The sequence below is a fragment of the Cololabis saira genome, chromosome 15, assembly GCF_033807715.1.
Source record: "Cololabis saira isolate AMF1-May2022 chromosome 15, fColSai1.1, whole genome shotgun sequence".
In the NCBI taxonomy this organism is placed as follows: Eukaryota; Metazoa; Chordata; class Actinopteri; order Beloniformes; family Belonidae; genus Cololabis; species Cololabis saira.
Genome location: NC_084601.1, coordinates 37,451,059 through 37,474,859, shown reverse-complemented (window position 1 = coordinate 37,474,859; position 23,801 = coordinate 37,451,059). Strand labels below are relative to the sequence as shown.

At 38.1% G+C, this 23,801-nt stretch overlaps 1 protein-coding gene across 6 annotated transcripts; it reads right to left on the bottom strand.

Moving 5' to 3' along the window:
* Positions 1 to 423: 423 nt before the first annotated feature.
* LOC133460742 (epsin-1-like) lies at positions 424 to 23,801 on the bottom strand. 6 transcript variants are annotated; one of them, XM_061741485.1, is made up of 11 exons: positions 23,782 to 23,801; positions 19,480 to 19,628; positions 18,485 to 18,591; positions 13,798 to 13,953; positions 11,584 to 11,712; positions 11,111 to 11,231; positions 10,830 to 11,005; positions 6,580 to 8,092; positions 4,400 to 4,534; positions 2,404 to 2,565; positions 424 to 1,197 (listed from the first exon to the last, which is right to left on the bottom strand). In XM_061741485.1, exons 3-11 carry the CDS (start codon positions 18,551 to 18,553, stop codon positions 728 to 730), a joined length of 2,931 nt encoding a protein of 976 aa, XP_061597469.1. In that variant the 5' UTR covers positions 18,554 to 18,591; positions 19,480 to 19,628; positions 23,782 to 23,801; the 3' UTR covers positions 424 to 727. The 6 variants fall into 6 exon arrangements, with proteins under 6 accessions (XP_061597469.1, XP_061597468.1, XP_061597465.1 ...); XM_061741484.1 differs by having other exon boundaries at positions 23,772 to 23,791; XM_061741481.1 differs by lacking the exon at positions 23,782 to 23,801 and adding an exon at positions 21,347 to 21,405.

The window sequence follows — 23,801 nt, the reverse complement described above, 5'->3', positions numbered from 1 at the left end:
TTTTGTTCAAAGTAAATCCAGAAAGATTCTAGCTACCAGGAACTACCACTTCCTGAATTGTCACTGTCTTGCAAATTTTTAAGAAAAACTGCACTGCAAAAACTCAAATTTTTACCAGGAATATTTGTCTTATTTCTAGTTAAAATGTCTAATTTTTAGTCAAAAAATCTCATTACACTTAAAACAAGAGTCATTACCAGAAAAATAACTTGTTATTGACAATTTTCACCTGTTTCAAGTAAATTTTCACTTGAAATAAGTAGAAAAATCTGCCAGTGGGACAAGATTTATCTTCTCATTACAAGCAAAAAAATCTTGTTCCACTGGCAGATTTTTCTACTTATTTCAAGTGAAAATCTACTTGAAACAGGTGAAAATTGTTGTTTTTTCCAGTGATGAGTCTTGTTTTAAGTGTAATGAGATTTTTCTGACTAAAAATGAGACATTTTAACTAGAAATAAGACGAATATTCTTGTTAAGACTTTGAGTTTTTGCAGTGTGAATTGTCATCGTCTTGCAAATTTTAAAGAAAAACTGTGACAAATCAGCTCATCAGTGTCTATAAAAACCGCCAGACGGAAGTCCAGATGGATTTTAAATAGATGGACAACCAAAAACCTGGTCTACCTTTGAGAGACAGGAAAGAAAATCTGCCCTCCTATGTCTGTTTTGTAAGATGAGACATGAGTTTATCAAAACAAATACAAAATAAGGAATGTATAAATGCTCAAATGTCCAGGAATGGATTACTGTTTTTGCCTCCACCCCCAGACGGCAGAGAGGAATCTCTGATGATTCCCGCTCCTGCTGACTGATTCCCTCTGAAGAAACCGGACAGAGCTTCTCCCGTTCCCACAGGATATCCAGACGGGATCATTCCCGCTCCACCACAAGGAGAATCCCAGTGAAAAGCCATTTGTATATTCCCTCCGTCAGCTGGTACCGCTGCAGGTCCCGGCTGCACCTGAGCTCCCTGAAGCAAACTGGCAGCAGAGTTAAACATTCCCACGGCGTCCGACGGCTGCTGAATAAGGGGAGCTTTACCTGAAGGATTGACAGTTCCAAAACTGGAGGAAATCACCCCGTATGTGGGTGCTAGGCTGGAGGGAAAGTGACCGAAGCCGTGGTCGGATGTTTGTGGAAAAGCCCCTGATTTGGCCGCAGGACCGCATGCCAGGCCCTCGGCTCTGATGGCTCCTGGGAAACGATGAGGAGTGAGAGGAAGATGCAGGAAAAGGGATGAGGGAATAGGGGGGAAGGGGAAGTACACAGTTCCAAGTATTCCAGCAAAGAGAAAAATGCACCAAAGCAGAGCAGAGAGAGGAGTGAGAACGTTTTCCTGGTTAATAGACTCGTCTCTTTACAGAGTACACTGCAAAAACTCTAAATCTTACCAGGAATATTTGTCTTATTTCTAGTTAAAATGTCTCATTTTTAGTAAAAAAAAAATGTCATTACACTTAAAACGAGACTCATTACTGGAAAAAACAACAATTTCCACCTGTTTCAAGTAGATTTTCACTTAAAATAAGTAGAAAAATCTGCCAAGATTTATCTTCTCATTACAAGCTAAAAAAATCTTGTTCCACTGGCAGATTTTTCTACTTATTTTAAGTGAAAATCTACTTGAAACAGGTGAAAATTATCAAATAACAAATTATTTTTCTGGTAACGACTGCAAAAACTAAAAAAATCTTACCAGGAATATTTGTCTTATTTCTAGTTAAAATGTCTAATTTTTAGTCAAAAAAAATCTTATTACACTTAAAACAAGAGTCATTACCAGAAAAATAATTTATTTGACAATTTTCACCTGTTTCAAGTAAATTTTCACTTGAAATAAGTAGAAAAATCTGCCAGTGGGACAAGATTTATCTTCTCATTACAAGCAAAAAAATCTTGTTCCACTGGCAGATTTTTCTACTTATTTTAAGTGAAAATCCACTTGAAACAGGTGAAAATTGTTGTTTTTTCCAATGATGAGTCTTGTTTTAAGTGTAATGAGATTTTTTTGACTAAAAATGAGACATTTTAACTAGAAATAAGACAAATATTCTTGTTAAGATTGAGTTTTTGCAGTGTAACTTCACAATAAGTCACTAATGCTCATACATAGTGTACATAACATCTACACAACAGCAGGGGGAGGGATGGCTCAGCAAAACGAGGCCGCGGTTTTAGCTTTTCCACACAAACTCATTGGCAAAGTCTCCCTCTTTCTCTGGAGACCTCGCTCGAGCAGTAGTGAAATGCATTTGAAACACGTGAGCGGGTAATATTTAACATCTCTCTGGGGTTGATCATGCATCCTTCCCAGTCAAGTGAGCCACACATAAATCCACGTAAAGTCTTCGTCAAACACGTTTCCCGTCACCCAAAGTGGAGCCGTTTTCCCGTCCTTACCAATGGCTTGTGTTTGGGGAGCGGGCCGGCGGGTAAAAGGGAATTGTCTGGGTTTGGGGTTAGAAGAGAACAGATCGTCCAAGTCCACCAGTGACGCCCCTGCGGAGCCCAAAAATGAAGCAGTCTTTCTGCGCGTGTCGTCTTCCTGCGGCGTCCATTTCCCTGCAATACAATAAAGGTCCAATGCCACTCTAAAAGGTGTTTTCTTTCGGGAAGAGGTCGGGAAGGAAGACAGAGCAAAGCAGAAGAAAAGGTTAATTGATTAAGTTTATCAGCCCGGTGCTTATAAATGGGAAGTTGGAGGATGATGTGAAGAAAATGAGAGAAAACCATCGTGCAAATAGACTTTTATAGATATGAAAAGCACGTCCTCGGAGAAGAAACAGTGATGTTTCAGTTCAGGCAGGAAAGTCCAATTAAAAACAAGCATGCATTTTAGCAGGATCAGTATTATCTAGCTCAGGGGTCGGCAACCCGCGGCTCTAGAGCTCTTTAGCGCCGCCCTAGTGGCTCCTGGAGCTTTTTCAAAAATGTTTGAACTTATTTTCTTCCATTTTCCTTTCCTTTTTAATCTAGACATTTCTACTTTTTTCTAGAAATTGTACTTCAACATTAATCTTGACATTTCGACATTTTTCTCACATTTTGACTTTTTTCTCGAAGTGCATAATGAAAAAAAAAAATCTTCCCCAGTTATAACTAATATAGATACATGCAGCATGTGTTCCCTTCATTTTAGGGCTTATACAAGACTTTTCATTTTTTGCGGCTCCAGACATATTTGTTTTTTGTGTTTTTGGTCCAATATGGCTCTCTTTTCTTTCTCTTTTCCTTTTTTTTCTTCTTTTTCCCTTCCTTTTTCCTTTCCTTTTTAATCTCGACATTTCGACTTTTCGACTTGTTTCTGGACATTTCGACTTTTTTCTCGACATTTCAACTTTTTTCTCCAAGTGCATAATGGAAAAAAAAAGTGTTTTTGGTCCAATATGGCTCTCTTTTCTTTCTCTTTTCCTTTTTTTCTTCTTTTTTTCCCTTTTTTTCTTCTTTTTCCCTTTTTCCTTTCCTTTTTATCCTCGACATTTCAACTTTTCGACTTGTTTCTCGACATTTCGACTTTTTTCTCGACATTTCAACTTTTTTCTCCAAGTGCATAATGGAAAAAAAAAGTGTTTTTGGTCCAATATGGCTCTCTTTTCTTTCTCTTTTCCTTTTTTTTCTTCTTTTTTTTCCATTTCCTTTTTCCTTTCCTTTTTAATCTCGACATTTCGACTTGTTTCTGGACATTTCGACTTTTTTCTCGAAGTGCATAATGAAAAAAAAAAGTGTTTTTGGTCCAATATGGCTCTCTTTTCTTTCTCTTTTCCTTTTTTTCTTCTTTTTTTCCCTTTTTTTCTTCTTTTTCCCTTTTTCCTTTCCTTTTTAATCTCGACATTTCAACTTTTCGACTTGTTTCTCGACATTTCGACTTTTTTCTCGACATTTCAACTTTTTTCTCCAAGTGCATAATGGAAAAAAAAAAGTGTTTTTGGTCCAATATGGCTCTCTTTTCTTTCTCTTTTCCTTTTTTTTCTTCTTTTTTTTCCATTTCCTTTTTCCTTTCCTTTTTAATCTCGACATTTCGACTTGTTTCTGGACATTTCGACTTTTTTCTCGAAGTGCATAATGAAAAAAAAAGTGTTTTTGGTCCAATATGGCTCTCTTTTCTTTCTCTTTCCCTTTTTTTCTTCTTTTTCCCTTTTTCCTTTCCTTTTTAATCTCGACATTTCAACTTTTCGACTTGTTTCTCGACATTTCGACTTTTTTCTCGACATTTCAACTTTTTTCTCGAAGTGCATAATGAAAAAAAAAGTGTTTCTGGTCCAATATGGCTCTTTCAACATTTTGGGTTGCCGACCGCTGCTCTAACTGGATCAGAACAAAGTATTTAATGTCTTAGTGCACATGAATGACAGAACATATAGTTATGTGATCATTGCAGACAGTGAGTCCAGTTTACCTCCGCCGTTGCTCGGAGCTCCCCAGGGATCATTGCTTTTAGATTTTTCATCTCCAAATGGGTCGCCAGACGGGGAGGAGTCTGAGGGCTGAGCGGGGGCTCCCCATGCGTCGCCTGTAGTGGCCGGAGCTGGAGCTAAGACAGGAGAAGAAAAACACACTAAAAGTCTCAACAAGGAGACGTGAGACAAAAGGAATGCACTTTTAAGCTTTATGTTTTGGTTTAGTGGTATTCAGCTTGAACCGGATCACACGACGTTCTTCTGTTACGTGAACTGTGTGTTAATGTGTGACCCGTCTACAGGGACAACTTTCTTTTTTTAAGTGGTTGTTCAGTACAAAGACATGCATTTTATATCAATTATGATTCCAAACTGGCAATAAGAGCTGGTGTTTATAGTTGTCTCTGTGTCAGCCCATAGACTGTGATGCAAAACTGAATAAACCAGGGATAGGAAATGGATAAATAGACATATAGTAATTATAATTTAAATTTATAATTTATATATAGTGGAGATGCCCTAATTGGTCATTGGTGGGGAGGCTCTATTTATTTATTTATTTATGATGTTTTTTATGTTTACGATGTTCGTGATGTTTTAATGCCTATGTGGGGAGGGTAAATGTGTGATGTGTGGGTATTAAAGTAAGGATCTGTTTGAAAATGACCAGATGTGTGTTTTTAATGAGTTTACGAGTGTTTATCATGAGTGTGTGAGTTTTTTTATGTTAAATGTTGATTTTATTATGTAAAGCACTTTGCGTTACTCGTGTATGAAAAGTTCTATATAAATAAAGTTTGATTTGATTACTTTTTAATTTCAATTAACCTCTCTCAGCTGAGCCATGTACTCTAGAGCATCTAAATATAGTTACTATACAGTGGACCACCCTTATTGGCCTGCATAATCTGACTATTTTCCCTCATAGCTGAAATGAATGTGACACTTTGGCATGTTTTGTTGACTAAAGATGGATAAAGGATATGGCGGAAAGCATCGGCAAGAGTTCCTACTGCAAGTAAAGCTGGAGTCAGGTAGCCTGTCCAAGATTCATTCTATCTAAAAGGAAAAAAAATTAAAGCTGCAAGTAGCGATGAACGGGCTCTCGCACCCTTGTGCACGTTCAGGCTGCAGTGGAAGCTTGTATGACTTGATGTAGATTCTTCAGGCCTGGACATTTAGTGGATGAAACCACCCACGACTCTCTGTATCAAACCATTTAAAAGTTATGGCAGAAAATAGGAACTATCAGATGTTGACCAATCAGAAGAAGGGGCGGGGCTAATTCATGCCAATGAAGGTCAAGTACTCAAAACGGAGTCAGATGACACCACCCACATGTCTTTATTACAACCTGTTCAAAAGTGATGGCAGAGAATAGGGACAATCAAATATCGACCAATCAGAAGAAGGGGCGAGGCTAATTTGCACCAATTTTGTTCAAGGACTCAAAACCGAGTCAAATGGCACCACCCACGAGTCTCTATGTCAAACCATTCAAAAGTTATGGCAGAAAGTAGGAAATCCAATATGGACCAATCAGATAAAGGGGGGGGTGCTCTTTTTGGCGTCTATCGTCGCCACGGTAACGCTTTTGACTGAGAAAAGTAATGTGCATCGTCGCAGGATGGAGACACACATTTTGATGTATAAACACCTGGGTGCACGTTACGGTTCGGGCCGTATTAACGGCCGAAGAAATGGAATAAATTGCGCCAAAATTACACGATTAATTGAAAATGGCCGACTTCCTGTTCGGTTTCAGCCATGACGCCAAGAGACTCTTCTTTAAGTTGCGACATGATACAGGTGTGTACCGATTTTCGTGCATGTACGTCAAACCGTATTGTGGGGCTTGAGGCACAAAGTTTTCTAGGGGGCGCTGTTGAGCCATTAGGCCACGCCCATTAATGCAAACCATTAAATACAAGATTTTTCGCCAGGCCTGGCTTGCATGCAAAATTTGGTGACTTTTGGGGCACGTTTAGGGGGGCAAAAAGGCCCTCATTTCGTTGGAAGAAAAACGAGAAAAACAAAAACATTTTCTACAGATACAATAAAGCCTTCGCACTTTAAGTGCTCGGGCCCTAATAATAAAGACGACTGGCTCGGCGGGGGGTTACGCTATCACACCACAGAAATGTACTGCCACTTGCATGGATGACACTTGTGTTTTTACCTTGCGACCCCCACGGGTCATCGTCTGGTTGGGATGCGTCTCCAAATGGGTCAGAATTATCGAGAGGGGCGGGGGCCCCATCTCTCCAGGGATCTGCACCCGTCGTTTCTTTGGAAGCAGAGGGAGCTCCCCACGCATCGTTCCCTGGTGGAGAGCTGGAGGGGGCACCGAAGGGATCGGAGGCGTCACCCGTCGGCGGGTTGGATGGCACTGTGAACTGATCCTCTTTAAGGGGAGCCGAAGGGGCACCAAAGGGATCCTCCGTTGTAATTTTGGAATCTGTAGAAAAAGGATCCTCTTTAGGAGGCGTTGTTGGAGCCGCAAAGGGGTCATCTTGAGTTGTTTCGGTTGAAGCTGAAAAAGCATCTTTCGGTGGTGTGGTGGCGGCAGTGAAGGGGTCATCTTTAGATACTGGTGATTCTGCAGACGGTCCTTTAGTGAGTGTTGGTCCTGGAGCAGTGAAGGGTTCATCCATTGGGGTACCAAAAGGATCATCTGATGAAGTGAGAAAAGAATCATTTTTGGGAGCGTTAAACGGATCTTCTTTTGCAGCAGTGAATGGATCGTCCTTTGGTGTGTTAAAGGGATCATCCTTTGGAGCGTTAAACGAATCTTTTGGAGCGTTGAACGGATCTTCTTTTGGAGCAGTGAATGGATCATCTTTTGGAGCAGTGAACGGATCGTCTTTTGCGGCAGTGAATGGATCGTCCTTTGGTGTGTTAAAGGGATCATCCTTTGGAGCGTTAAACGAATCTTTTGGGGCATTGAATGAATCATCTTTTGGGGCATTGAATGGATCATCTTTTGGGGCATTGAACGCATCATTCTTTGGGGCATTGAACGGATCATCTTTTGGGGCATTGAATGGATCATCTTTTGGGGCATTGAATGGATCATCTTTTGGGGCATTGAATGGATCATCTTTTGGGGCATTGAATGGATCATCTTTTGGGGCATTGAATGGATCATCTTTTGGGGCATTGAATGGATCATTCTTTGGAGCAGTGAACGGATCATCTTTTGGGGCATTGAACGGATCATCTTTTGGAGCATTGAACGGATCATCTTTTGGAGCGTTGAACGGATCATTCTTTGGGGCATTGAATGGATCCTTCTTTGGGGCATTGAATGGATCATTCTTTGGGGCATTGAATGGATCATTCTTTGGGGCATTGAACGGATCATCTTTTGGAGCGTTGAACGGATCATTCTTTGGAGCATTGAAGGGATCGCCATTACTAGAACTGAATGGATCTTTAGGTGCAGCAAATGGATCCTCTGTGTCTTTGGGTGCATTGAAAGGGTCTTCTGTTTTTGCACTAAAGGGATCAGGTTTGTCTTTCGGCGCTGCGAATGGATCTTCATCCGTTTTGGCTGCTGCTCCCCAGGCATCGCTGCTAGCTTCTTTAGGAGCTTCCTCCTCCTTCGCTTCCTCTCCTCCCCAAGCAACGCCTTGTTTATCGGCATCTTTGCCTGCATCCTCCCATTTTAATTCATCTTCACTCATCTTGGCCTATAATACCAAAATGGCAAAGTTAATAATTTAGACACACTTCGGTGGCAATGAAATAATTATGCATTATATAGAAGACCGAAGTGATGTATTTAAATTGAGTATTCAAACACCAAGTAATCCAGTCTTATTTAAACAATTATTAGGACAACTAGAACATTTCAGGAAATTTTGATATGGGCATGCCCGACTGCCCATTCGTCCCCCTCTAGCTGCTTTGGTTTGGGCTGTAGTGGTTGTGTTCGGGGTGGTTCTATGTCAGTTTGAGGTGTTGACGGTTGTATTGCATTCATTCCTGTGCTCGCTGCATGGGGTGTGGTTTAGGGTTGTTAATAAACCTTTGGGGATGGGGCCGTTTGGCATGGATTTTGACGTAAAATTTCCTTAAATCACAGCTTCATGAAATTTGAATATGTTGAAGTCCACAGCGTGCCGAGTCTGGGGACATTTGTATGATGTCTCTACGATAACCTGTTGCCTAGCAACAAGCGTTCACAGTGAAATGGGGGGAAAAAAAAAGAGGTAAATATCGCAAAAACTGTAATAACTGGCATAATGAGGTTGTACGGTCCGTTAGTGCCAATCGGGCCGAGTGTTTAAGTTTAAACGATGTCTATACGATAAAGTTCGGCCGAGCAATAAGCGTCCGAATTTTTTCGCCTTTTTTTTGCTTTTTGGCATCCAGCGTTGCCACGGTAACATTTTTGACTGAGAAAAGTAATGCCCATCGAGGCACGATGGAGACGCATCCAACGATGTATGCTATGCATGGGTGCACGTTGCGGTTCGGGCCTTATTAACGGACGAAAAAAAGAGTGCGGAATAATAATAATAAGAAATGGGAAACCTTTTCTGTATACTAATATATCGCCTTCATTTTTTCAGGTTTTCCAGCTGTGTGTCTCTCCAGTGTTAGCGTCGCTCCATTGGCTACCTGTAAAATTCAGAATTCAATTTAAAATTGTATTACTTGCATATAAAGCCCAAAACGGCTTAGCTCTGCAGTATTTACAAGATTTGATAGTGCCTTATGTTCCTGGCAGAGCTCTCCGCTCCCAGGGTGCAGGTTTACTCGTAGTTCCTAGAGTATCTAAATGTAGATTTGGAGGGCGGGCGTTCTGCTATCAGGCACCATTACTTTGGAACCAACTTCCAATCTGGGTTAAGGAGGCTGACACCACCTCCACCTTTAAAACTAAACTTAAAACCTTTCTGTTTAGTAAAGCCTATAGTTAGTGTTTAGTAAACCTCTAGCTGGTGTTGGTAAATCTCTAGGTAGTGTAAACTCTAGTGTGTTAGAGTCAGTAGTCATAGTTGCAGCTATAGAACAAGACTATAATAGTTAGTCTCAAATATAGCTTCGCAGTAGATATGCTGCTATAGGCTTATGCTGCAGGGGGGACCGACATGATCCGCTGGGCGGTGCCTCTCACCCTTCTTCTCCTCTCCTTTTCCCTGCCTCTCTTCACCATTACCATTTTTATTTATTATAGATATGTCATAGCTATCATTTTTGTCCATCGTTCCTGTAGTTTCTTGTGCCGGCCCCCCTTTTTTCTCTTTTGTGCATGTTTGCAGGCTGGAGCCTCGGGAGCTGCGTTCTGGCCTGTGTTCCCGCCCCCCCCCCCCCATCCCCGGTCATCCCGTTGCTGCTTCCGCCTGCCTACGTGGATGTCTGCTGTTGCTGCTTCCGCCTGCCTGCACCCCCCCCTCTGGTCATCCCACTGCTGCTTCCACCTGCCTGCTGTGCTGCTGACGGTCCTGACTCCCCCAGTCTGGCCTTCGGCAGGAGGGTCCCCCCTTATGAGCCTGGTCCTGCTCAAGGTTTCTTCCCTCCTAAAGGGGAGTTTTTCTTTGCCACTGTTTGGCTTAAGGTTTTTCTCCCACTATGGGAGTTTTTACCTGCCATTGTTTATGTAATAATTGCTTGGGGGTTTATGTTTATGTTTATGTTCATGTTCTGGATCTCTGGAAAGCATCTAGAGACAACATCTGTTGTATTAGACGCTATATAAATTGAATTGAATTGTGTTTTATTTTTTGGGGATTTTTTTTTCCCACATCAGAGCGGGGTCATGCTGTACACCTGCTGGTGCGCAGTGGGACTTGTGCGACTTTAGCTTGTTAGCAAAATGCTAGCAACATTGCCCTTTGGGCCATTCTGGACGATTGCAATATGGTCATGCCACTACTTGGCATGCACATAATTATGTCCTAGATGTTTGCACATTGGTCTTTCATTTTTTTTTCCTTTTCTACCCACAAATTACTATGTATATGTACTAGTTGACTGCATGTATACATCTTCATATTGGTATACTTAAATATGGATGAGCAGTTAAAGATACTTGTATGTGTGTCATGCATATCACACACACACACACACACACACACACACACACACACACACACACACACACACACACACACACACACACACACACACACACACACACACACACACACACACACACACACACACACACACACACACACACACACACACACACACACACACACACACACACACACACACACACCTGTTGCAAGATTAAAATGCATATATATGTGGGTTTTGCCAAAATTGGTATTAACTATTAATATTTATGCAGACAAAGGGGAAAAACAACAATTCCACAACATCATCTTGCAGTGTTTTGGAGGAAGACAAGATAACATATAATAATTACATAATGATAATGTTTCTGTGCTCAATTGTAACATGCATTACACTCACCCTTCTTTCAACATCTTTCTTCTCAGCTTCCTGTCGAAGTCGCTCCTCCTTGCGAGCAGCAAACGAGGCGGTCAGATCTGCAACGGACGGTATGTTGTCCAAGGAAGGAAGCCCCGACGTCCCAGCAACGTAGCACGGCTTATAGGACGGATCCTTAACATTATCAGTCGACGACGCTGGTCAAAATGGACAGGAAGGAAATTAAGATTTGTGAGCAAAAATCTAAAAATATATATATATATATTTTTTTAGCAGTGATATGTTAAGATAGAGTGGATCACCAGCGGCAGATTTTGACGTCTTTTCTCTAGTCTTGACAGCAAAGTCTCTCTCTGCCTTCAGTTTCTCATCGTCCTCCATAAGAACCAGGACAACCTTGGCTTTTTCCCTCACATTACCACCCTAGAAAAACATGATTATATTAGACTTTAGACTTGGCATTCTCCATTTATGCAAAACATGTATTTGCAAAATTGCAGGCCAACTCCAAATATTTAAACTAATTATATCACACAAAATTCTTCTGATGAAGAAAGTCACGCTTAAACTTGTAAATGTCTAAATGGTAAAGGTTAAGTGCTTCTTAATCTGAACGCTTGCAGTGAATATGTTCACGGATGTTTTGAGCCTGGCCTGGAAGTTAAAAGGAGTGCAATGATATGAACGTTTTCATAACTGATAACTTTAATGCAGAGCATGACATAATTTAATGGAGGTTAAAAGGCTAAGGACATTATCATGAGCAAACCATCACCTGATCTTTGCCGTCCTTTTCAACGAAGCGGTACTCTGTGAGAGCTTTGACGATGTAGATGTTGTCTTTCATTTGCAGAAGCACGCGATCATCACCGGTCTTCAACAGATACTCCAGCAGGGTCAGAGACTACGATAAAGAATGTGGGCACATAAACAAACGGTTCCACAAATCAATCACCATCCATTAAGCTTCCTTAAACATTTATGCAACTTAGCTCTTCCCAAAACCACACCTTGTTATGGATAGGAATAAACCAGGTGATAACACACATAAAACAAACACTTTTTGGTTTGAAACGCTCATAGAAAGTCACATCGTTATAGGGCTGCACGATTAATCGTTAAAAAAAATCGCGATCTCGATTCATGCTTGAACGCAATCTCATTTCCAAATGACGACGATTTAAAAAAAAAAATATATATATATATATTTTTTTTTTTTTAAAGATGGCTGCATAAAAAAAGGACTAGGCCTATGTTCTAGGTTGTTGTAGTCCTGTCATGGTCAACTATCATGTTGTCATGTTTGTTATATTTTGTTAATGATTGTGGATTACATTTGGAGAAACATCTACCTTTCTCATCACCTGACACATATTGCACATAAATATTGTTAAAATTGTTATTGTTAAAATTATTTAAAGACAAGAGAGATGTTTATTGTTTTTATGTTCAATGTCAGCTGTTACAGCAAAAAGCAGCCAGAGGAATAATTTGTTGCCTCAGAACTACAGGATCTGTTACAAGTCCCCTTTCTGAAAAGGTGTTCAACTCAGGGAGGAACAAATATTGTTCAAAAGTGTTATTATTGTTTAAATTATTCAAAGGTTTGTGTAAAGAAGACAAGAGATGTTTATTGTTATTATATTTTTGTTCAGCTGTTGCAAAGTTAAAGTAATAAGTGCAATAAATTTTATATTGGAAAAAAATCGTGAGAGAATCGTGATCTCAATTCTAAGCAAAAAAATCGTGATTCTCATTTTGTCCAGAATCGTGCAGCCCTACATCGTTACATTTGCAACATTTACTTTCATGGATAGTTACATACATTTTAGATAGATAGATAGATAGATAGATAGATAGATAGATAGATAGATAGATAGATAGATAGATAGATAGATAGATAGATAGATAGATAGATAGATAGATAGATAGATAGATAGATAGATAGATAGATAGATAGATAGATAGATAGATAGATAGATAGATAGATAGATAGATCTATCTATCATATAGCATATAAAGTGCAAACTAAAATATAGTCTATAATATAAAGTAAGACCGCCATGTGAGTTTTCTCCAGCACATCCCGAACATTCTCAGCAGGATTAAAATGTAGAGCCTGTGGGGGACGATCCGAGTGTGAAGACAAGTCTCGTGGTCTTTAAACGAGCCCTTCACAACCTGAGACCATTCACCGCTCTTCTTACCTTGTACCCATCACTCTGGAACGGGTTAAATCTGGACTCATCATAGTGATGACCTTTTTCTGTAAACCCCAATATTTAATTTCGTTTACCTCAAAAATTAACTCTTTCTCCACAAGATATTTCAAAATCACCCTCCATAGCTTTTGTGATGATGAACGGACTCTTAATCAGGATCTGTGGAGAGCTCATCCTACTTCTCGGCCGACTCTGCGCCCTACGGCGCAAACCGTGCTCTATGTGAAAGCAGCTTAAGTTGTGCCAGGCAGAACTAAAATACAACAGCAACACGACAAACCTGCGGATCATGTTGACACAGAACTGTCATGTGTTTTTTAATTTGAACTTTTGTACTATTGTACAAATGCACAAGTGAGCCATTATGGTGCTGCTAAGTTTAATTGCTCAGTTCATTTCTATGTGAAGTAACATGCCATGTGTTATAGGCATGAAAATAAAAACAATGAAAAATTGCCAACAGGTATTTGTGTATTTCTACATCTTACTGAATCAATATCGAAGCATTTAAATCAATATCGAAATCTAAAGAATCGAAATCGAATCGAATCGTGAGGTTCTTAACAATACCCAGCCCCACTTATAGGCAGTTATTACTAAATGTTATCATTAAGTGAGAAAAATAAATTCCAGGACTTTTCCAAAACTTTTGGGGTGAACTTATGTTTCCAAAACTTTTCCAGGCCTTGAAAATGAAATTTTCAAATTCCATGACTTTTCTAGGTTTTTTCAAAACGTATGAACCCTGTGTGTTTCTCATCGCTCACCTTGTGGATGTGTCTCCAGTTCTTGTCGTCTTTAAGTCGTTTCCAGAGCATTGTCATTATCTCGTTGCAGGCCACCACGTTGTAGGTAAGATCAGAAAGGTCAGCCATCTGAGAGCTGGACGGACCCCACGGGTCATTGGATGTTGCTTCTCTCACCTGCAGAAGAAGCAGGGAAGTGAAGATGGTGGAAGCCAATACCAGTTTGAGTTACGGGCATCAGTGTAGAAGTCCATCATCCTAAACAGTTAGGCTCAATCCCAATACACCCCCTACTTTTCTTCACTAGCCCTACTTTCTTTCACTCGCAGATTTAGGGCACTTGAAATCTTCCCAGGGGCCTGTCCCAATACTCCCCCTACCCCTACTTTCATCCCTACTCCTAATCAGGAAGCTGAGAGCCAAAAGCTGTTTTAACTTCAGCTGTAGCGCTGTTAATATGCCACTTTATTAAGTTTTAATATTTTTTCAGGCGTAAAATTAACCGTTAAGATCCCCAACCTGGGCTCAGTTTATACAAATAACGCCTGTTAAGAAATTTGATCTGATGTTTTCGGCGATGATGAGACCGGGGCAGCAGCAGCAGCCGGAGCAGCTCACGTACAGGATTGATCGCCAGGTCAACCTGCGCCGTCGTCCCGGGGAGAAACCTGCAGCTCTGTGGAGAATTACCGCTGGCTGAAATAAATAATTTAGGAAGATAAATGTTGGTTTAATAGATGAAATCTAACAGTTGTTAAGCCTGTTAAGAAATTTGCTCCGAAAATTTCGGGATTTCTTTCTGCCTGCCGGCTCCGGAGCTGATTTATGGTTCTGCGTTAAATCGACGCAGAGCCTACGGCGTACGGCGCGCGTCGCCGCGTAACCTACGCCGTAGGCCTGCGTTGGTGTAACGCGGAACCATAAATCAGCCTTTATTGTGGCGAGGTTGCAAAAATGTGATTATGTACATTCACTGAGTGAATATTATGAAAGTAAAATATATATTTCTCGCTAGAAATGTAATCAAAACTCATTTTGCAGAAACTAACTCAAAATATTGATTTTATTTCAATAAAAAATAAGAAATGTCCGCCATGTTTGTATTTTTTGATTCAGTCCGCAAATGACGACGAAAAGCATTCTGGGAAATTTTTGGGTCCCTAGATCAGCTAGTGAGGATCAGAAATCCCTACAAACGTAGGGACAATTCATAGCCACTACCCCTCGTTTTCTCCACTCCCCCTAGGTGAAAAGAGGAATTGGGACACCACTACCCTCACGGGAACGCACAAAATTTAGGAGTAGTGATGAAAACGAGGGGTAGTGGTAGTATTGGGACAGGGCCTTAGACTTCAGTTCTACTGGGACATTATTGATTATAAGGCTGCAATTAAGAGTTATTTGGACAATCCATTAGTTTGAGGACAGCACGCTGGGTAGTCCTAGCAGCCAGGCAGGGAATCAAAAGTTGGACTACAAATACCAGGGAATAACTACACTTGCCTGCACATTTCTCACATGCAGAGCTCAGGCTCGTGACACACTGGTGCAACAAAATTAATATTAACCGGAGCACAGAATCATTTTTTGTAGGACATCCCAGTGTTGCACCATACAGATCTGATTTGAATACTGACCATATTCTGCCACAAGAGGGTGCTTTGTCACAGGTTACAGCTTTCCAACAGCATCAGAAATACATGCACAGTTTAGGTACTAGGCCTGTGTTGAAAAAATCGATTTCCCAATTCTAAATCGATTCTCATATTAATTCCTAAAAATCGATTCATATGTCTAAAGATCGATTTTTCTTTCTTTTTTTTTATTTTATTTATTTATGTATTTTTTTTTTTCATCATTACATTACAACTTTTGGTTATTTTTTTGTTTATCCCGAAAAAAGGAATGTTTTGTTGGACACGAGAATAATTGGTGCCATGTTTTTGCCTTTAAATATGTTTAAAGGTATGAAAACATTAAAGTGTTAGGTTATAATTGCATAAATTGTCTATATTTCATTACTTTATATACTGTCTTGGGGTTACATTTGCAAAAAATGCTAAAAACCAAATGCTAAAAAATTAAAAACCAAAATAGACCGAAAATGGAACAAATAAAAACGGAATGTGGGAAAAAATAAAACCGATTTCATCCGTCTCTGTTTCGTCCCTGGAAATGTTTGGTAATTCTGACCCACACGATGTTTCTGAAAGCAGTTCTATCAGCATTCTGGGAGCTGATTGGTCCTTACAGCATCATTAGCTGCAATACTTGCTGTTGAATCTCAATATAATACTAGTAGTAATATTGTGCATAACTACATTCATATAATTCAGGCAACAGCTCAAAAAACAGTTTTAATAACACGGACCCAAATCAATATCGGAATCGAATCGAATCAAATCTTGATAATCGATTCTGAATCTTAAGAATCGGAATCGAATTGATTCTTGACATTTGAATCGATCCCCAGCCCTATTAGGTACTACCAGTATGTGTCATATGCCCGATGTCATGATGTCCATTATCCCAGTTAGACCACAGCCACCACTGTTATGTCCCTTTCGTTTGCAGGTGTGATTTCAATGTTTGGATGACAGGAGCTGGCTTATTTGCAGAACTACTTCTTTAAACAAAACATCAGGAAACAAACTCATCATCTAAGGCAACTGAATTTATTTTTCGATCGTTCTCCTAAGCTGAGACAACATACTTTCTTTTACAGTATTCCTGCAAATCTTTTGGGTTTCCAATCAATCTCTGCAGCAAATTTTACATATTTTCTTGTAGAAAGATCTTTTATTTATATTAAGCATGATTTCAAAACTATTGCATATCATGTTTGAGATTGGTTAATGATGTGATGAATATACAGACCACAGACATTTAATGACATGAACATTAATCATGTAATTAATTTTTTTTCTACATTTTTTATAATTTATGATGTTATCCATCATTTTAATCAATTAGGTGTTGCAGCCCTAATGATTACATATGTCTCAACTGAGCAGCAATTTCTCAGTCTTTCTCTAACTGACTTTGAAGTGAAACGTCCCTACTAGTAAAGCTAAAAACCTTTGTTCCATAACATAGAAGAAATGGCTGATGGAAACATAGAACTGATATGATCATGTTTTAGTTCTGATTTGAGAAACACACCGGTATATTTCAATGCCATGATCATGTCACATTGTCTGACTAGTTGGGCACAAGCGTCCTGTACAACACTTAAATCTGCACAGTCAGCATACCACCAAGCTATTAAGGTGCTTGACAAGAAGCCAAACAGCTATCATCACTGTAACTGCCTCAGAAATCACAAATTACTGAGTTGGGATAATCTAACCAAATTCACTGATGCTTGTCTTGTCTATAAGATACTGCACAACTTAGCTCCTCCCCCTCTTAGTGCTTTTGTTAAGCAGAAAACAACAGACAATAGTCGTACTAGGTCTGCAGCAAGAGGGGACTGCATGATACCTAGGAGGAGGACTGCTTTTGGACAGTCAGCTTTTTCAGTAAGAGCATCTCATACATGGAACAGTCTGCCAACATCTATCAGAAACAATGACACATATTCATTTAAAATCAAGTTAAAATCATGGTTAAAAGACAATCAAGTGTGTGACCTAGTGGGCGACCGATAATCGGCCATGGCCGATTATCGAATTGGATATTCATAATTTTATTAATAATCGGTATCGCCCCCCCCAAAAAAAAATCGAAAATAAATAATTTCGATTTTTTTTTTTTTTTTTTTAAAGAAAAATTAAGAAATTTACTGAAATACTGCATTTTCTTTTTGTATTAAGAATGTTCAACATGCTCAAACAAAGTAAACTTAAGTAAATATTTGCACTTAAAAAAACAACCCGTGTAGCCATTTTCACAACCTGTACTGTTTGGTTGTTTGTCATGTGTACTAGTTAGCTTACTGTTACTACCTCCAAGTAGGCACTTGCTGTGGTTTGGGTCTGGGAATTGGGAGTATTGTGCCTGACTGTTCTAAAATTGAGGCTTTTATTCCTCTTAATTTGTTATTTTTTATAGGCACCTTTTTTATTTTATGTAAAGAGAAAATTCACTTAATGTTATTTTTAATAACTGAAATGCTGCTTGTTTTGTTTGATGTTCCATAATTTGCACTTTTGATGTGTGAGCCGTGCGAAGTGAATATTGCTGTCCTTCCTAGTTAAAGCAATAAATTGCTCACCATTCATTTAAATGAATTCTTGTATTGAAATTTGTTTTCTCCCAAAAAGGTAAAAAAGGGTAATAATCGTATCGGCTGATATCGGCTATCGGTCTTTTTGATTTCCCCTAATCGGTGATCGAAATAATCGAAAAAAAGGCTGATCGGTCGGACACTAGTGTGACCATACTCTGTGACCTGCTCAAATAACATGAAGCGTGTTTTATTTGTTTAATGTTTTACGTATTTATTGTTTTTATTATTAAGTGTTTTATGTGCTCTTCTGTGTTCTTATGTGCCCTTATGAAGTGCACAGTGTAGTTGCCATCACACCTGCCCAGGGACTGCTGTTGAAAATTAGCCAGGATGGCTGAACTGGCACATTTACAGATGTGTTTATTAATGTGCATTGTCCCTGTAATCTTAAACTGAATAAATACAAAAATAAATAAAATGTGCCTGCAGTCTGAGATCAGTCATAAAAACTCACTGCTTGAATTCAGTTTCTCTTACCTTCACCTCGGCCTCAGAATAGTTCTGGACCAGGTTTTTCAGCTGCCGCCGGAGCATAGAAGACGTCATGATGGTGAGGGGGAGATGGGGACTCAAACCACCACAATCTGTACAGGGAATAAAAATAGATTCTTTTAAAAACACACAAAAAACAGCACGACGCTGCATGCATTAAGAAATTGGGACAGGGCCACAAACAGGGTTCCTACACATTTTTCAAGGACAAATTCAAGCACTTTTCAAGCACTTTCAAGGGTCAATTTCAAAATCTTCAAGCACCTTATCGCTGGGGTAAAATATCTACAGGAATATATATATACTCATAATTATTTTTTCCGCTTTTCATCACAATTACGTACATTGTATCATGCTGTAAACATTTAGTTATGTTTCATAATAGCAAAACGTTTAGAAATTAAAGGAGAACACACTTGGCATTCTTCAGGCACACTCGCACAGAGAGATCTGTGAACGCCCTGTAATTTTCTTTTTTGACATACATTTCTATGTTTCAAAATGTGTCACCTATCTGCAAGAAGTCTTGGTTTGCCATCTAATCTGGCAGTCGATATTAAATATAATCACACAAAAACTTCACTTTCAAACTTCAATAATTTCAAGCACTTAAACTAAAATTCAAGCACTTTTCAGGCCTTGAAAACACAACATTGAAATTCAAGCACTTTCAAGGATTTCAAGCACCCGTAGGAACCCTGCACAAATGAAAATGATAATAACCCAGCGGTGGGCAATCCTGGTCGACGGCCGGTGTCCTGCATGTTTTAGATGTTTCTCTGCTTTAACACACCTGATTCTAATTAATCATCGTCATCAGCTTGTCATCAAGGTCTGCACATTTCTGTTAATGACACAGTCACTTGTATCATGGTGCAATGAAGCAGGGAAACCTTTAGGACACCGGCCCTCGAGGACCAGGATTGCCCACCCCTGTAATAACCATATGTTGCCACAAATACCATAATACATTATTATACCTTCAGTAAAAGCTCCCTCTGCTGTATGAAAACCGAATCTTGATTGCCTGGCCTGCGGTTTATGGTTCAGTGGGCTCCCACCCTGTTATCCTCTCCTCCTCCTCCTGGCCGCATTGGTTTGTGTCGGTCTCAGAAACCAGATCCTGCAGCTGCAGGGAGTCGAGATTAAAAAAAAAAAAGTGCTGAGGAAACAGTCGGCAAGGAGCTGCAATGTCAAACAAATGAATCAAATTAAACTTTATTTACAGAGCACCTTTCATGCATAGAATGCAGCACAAAGTGCTTTACATAAAAACAATACACAAACATAAAACATATTAAGATATTAAGGCTATGAGTGTAAAATACACGCTAAAAGAGTTTAAAAGTATAACATAACATAAAATCCTAGAAAGCAAGACATTAGAAACTAAGAGAATAAGACAATAGAATGCATAAAATAGACCATAAATAAAGACTAAAACATTTACATATAACATTGAGATAAAACATTGAGATAATAAAACAAGATAAGCTAAAGATTAATATAAAACGAGAGTAGTAAGATCCAATAAAAATAGGGGTGAGCATAGAAAATTACAGGACTGGCTCAAAAAATTAGAATATTGTAATAAAGTTCTTTATTTTCTGTAATGCAATTAAAAAAACAAAAATGTCATACATTCTGGATTCATTACAAATCAACTGAAATATTGCAAGCCTTTTATTATTTTAATATTTCTGATTATGGCTTACAGTTTAAGATTAAGATTCCCAGAATATTCTAATTTTTTGAGATAGGATATTTGAGTTTTCTTAAGCTGTAAACCATGATCAGCAATATTAAAATAATAAAAGGCTTGCAATATTTCAGTTGATTTGTAATGAATCCAGAATGTATGACATTTTTGCATTACAGAAAATAAAGAACTTTATCACAATATTCTAATTTTCTGAGACAGTCCTGTACACACTGCAAAAACTCAAAATCTTAACAGGAATATTTGTCTTATTTCTAGTTGAAATGTCTCATTTTTTGTCAAAAAAATCTCATTACACTTAAAACAAGAGTCATTACCAGAAAAATAACAACATAACATAATAATAATAATAACAATTTAACAATAATAACAATGTATTATTATGTTAACAATAATAACATAATATATTTCAAGTACATTTTCACTTGAAATAAGTAGAAAAATCTGCCAGTGGGACAAGATTTATCTTCTTATTACAAGCAAAGAAATCTTGTTCCACTGGCAGATTTTTCTACTTATTTTAAGTGAAAATCTACTTGAAACAGGTGAAAATTGTTGTTTTTTCCAGTGATGAGTCTTGTTTTAAGTGTAATGAGATTTGTTTCTACTTATTTTAAGTGGAAATCATTACAGAAAATAAAGGACTTCATCACAATATTCTAATTTTCTGAGACAGTCCTGTATAAAGAGTTAAAAGAGTCAGTTAAAAGCCTGATTAAAGGGATGGGTCTTGGTGCACCTGCCGCATGGCAGCTGGTGTTTGTTCATCATATTATTGAATAATCACGACGCTTGGCAGAGCTGTAAACGGGCTAGCAGGAATCATCCTGCAGCAGGGCTGAAAACACGGACGGTACCTGCAAACCGAGCTAATTTGACCGGTAGAAACCGAGTCACCGTGTTTGCAGAGAATCCTATAGATTAAAGAGACGGTTCTGGTTCCAGCACCTCGGACAGCGACTGGAACACTAGCAGAACTGGCTAACTAAGAACCCTGAGCAGCAGAGCAGAAACCAGCTCAAACACCGAGGACAGGAGTTATATCCGCAGCCGCGGCCACTGTTTTTAGCTGGAGTGCTAATCTGTAGGTCGTATATACACATTTAAAGCAATAATAAAGCAGTAACCATAGGCTGGTATTCAGGAATCTTCGAGGAGACGAAGCGACGCAGCTGTTTCCGGTTCCGGTTTTCAACTCCTGCTAGGCCACGCCCCCTTTTATTCTCTGCTATTTTGGAGGATTTGATCCACATTTAACGACTGATGTTTATAAACTGACTTTTTGTATTCTAATTAAAAATTCAAACAAGTTTCTTTTTTCTTCTTTAAAAAAAAAATAAAAAATGTGTATTAGGAGTTTAAAACGGTTTCCGGTTCCGCTTTTCAACACCTGCTAGGCCACGCCCCCTTTTATTATCTGATATTTGGACTGATTTTTCACAACTGACTCTGTGTATTTTAATTAAAAATTCAAACAAGTATATATTTTCTTTTTCTTAAAAAAAATAAAATAAAGTAAAACATTTTTTTCATTACTTTTAGGAGTTTAAATTAATATGTATAACATTTGTGACGCCGTTTAGTGTTAGAACCACAAATACACACATTCACACACACACACACACGCACACACACACACACACACACACACACACACACACACACACACACACGCACACACACACACACACACACACACACACACACACACACACACACACACACACACACACACACACACACACACACACACACACACACACACACAATAACAAACACTTAACAAGTATACACTTTCTTTTTTCTTCTTTAAAAAATAATTATTAAAAAAAACGTGTAAATTACTATTAGGAGTTTAAACGGTTTCCGTTCCCGCTGTTTTCAACACCTGCTAGGCCACTCCCCCTTTTATTCTTTGATATTTGGGGGATTTGTTCCACATTTAACGACTGATTTTTATAAACTGACTGTGTATTATAATTAAAAATTCAAACACGTATATATATATTAAAAAAATAATTAAAAATATATATGTAAATTACTATTAGGAGTTTAAACGGTTTCCTGAAGAATTCCAGGTTAAACATACGTTCAAACCTTCCAAATCAGACTTTACTTAATTACATAAAGCACTCCCCAAATAATTTATATTTCTGATCCAAAATATCCAAAATATAATCTAAAATATAGTCTAGTCAACCTATACAGCCACTGTTAATTCAAGGGATTTTAATCTCAGACAAAAAATGTGATAATCATTTTATTAGAAACTGTTATTGAAAACCTGTTCCCTGAAAGACAAAACAAAAATGGCATTCTACACAAATTTGATAAAAATTCCACTACTAAATTAAGGAAAATGTATCTAACATTACCTATTCCACTCAAAGTGAAAGAAACACACTTCAAAATTATGAACAACATATATCCTTCCAAAGAACTACAGATCACGTTTTGGTTTTGATGATAATATTTGTTCATTCTGTGAAAATGGCATAGAGACTACGGACCATATATTTTTCTCATGTGGTGTGGTACTTATGTTCTGGCTTGACATTCACAAATGGATAGAGCAAAGGATTTTATCCTTCCCAACTTCTATTACTAGAGATAATATAACATTTTGCATGTCACAAAACAAAAGTGATGAGCTCTGTTGTAATGTAATCCTCTGTCTAGCCAAATTCTTTATTCATAAAAATAAATATTTAAAGCCATCCCCCAAATTTGTTGTTTTTTTAAATGAATTTGGATTATATTTAAAATATTTACAACTAATAACTGAAACAAAAGCACAAAAAATATATGAAGTGTTTATAGAAGTGTAACGCAGACATCGAAACCTTAGAGCATCTTTTTTTCTCTTGTAGCCTAACTAGGACCTTTTGTTGACCTAATTATATTGGCTAATTTTTTTATTCATAAATGTCTCTTTTTGAAAATTAATCCTATTTTTATTGCATATCTAAACGAAATAATTCAGTACAAGAAATATTTAAAAGCTTGCATGATTCAAAAAGCCCAGCTTCTTCAGAAGTACCCTGACTGATCACTTACGTTTTTTTTATTGTTTAAAAAAAATAAAATAAAAGTGTTTATAGAAGTTTAATCGGGTTCCGCTTTTCAACACCTGCTAATTTTAATTAGCTTTTAATTCTCTGATATTTTGGAGGATTTGATTCTTTTTTTTTTTTAGTTCACCTTATTACATTTTTTTTGTTTTAACTTTATTTTAAAGAATTATCACAAAAAGGTATACAAGAACAGTATACAAATAAAAAACAGAACATGTGCCAGGGGTGATGTTTGTTATTCAAGAAGATTAAACATATAATACAAGTCTACGGTTTGATCCATATTTAACGACTGATTTTTATATTTTAATTAAAAATTCAAACAAATACATATTTTTTCTTTTTTCTTCTTAAAATAAATAAATAAAAAAATATATGTAAATTACTTTTAGTAGTTTAAATGAATATGAATAACATTAGTGACGCCGTCTGGTGGTTAGAACCACAAATGCACACATTCCCTCACACACACACACACCATAACAAACCCTAAAGATGAATAAATGAG

Coding starts and splice junctions, on each gene's coding strand:
- LOC133460742 (XM_061741485.1), bottom strand. CDS start 18,553: ATGACGTCTTCTATGCTCCGGCGGCAGCTGAAAAACCTGGTCCAGAAC. Junction 2,566..4,399: donor AGCTCCGAGCAACGGCGGAG/GTAAACTGGACT, acceptor ATTGTATTGCAG/GGAAATGGACGCCGCAGGAA. Junction 1,198..2,403: donor TCCCCAAACACAAGCCATTG/GTAAGGACGGGA, acceptor ATCGTTTCCCAG/GAGCCATCAGAGCCGAGGGC.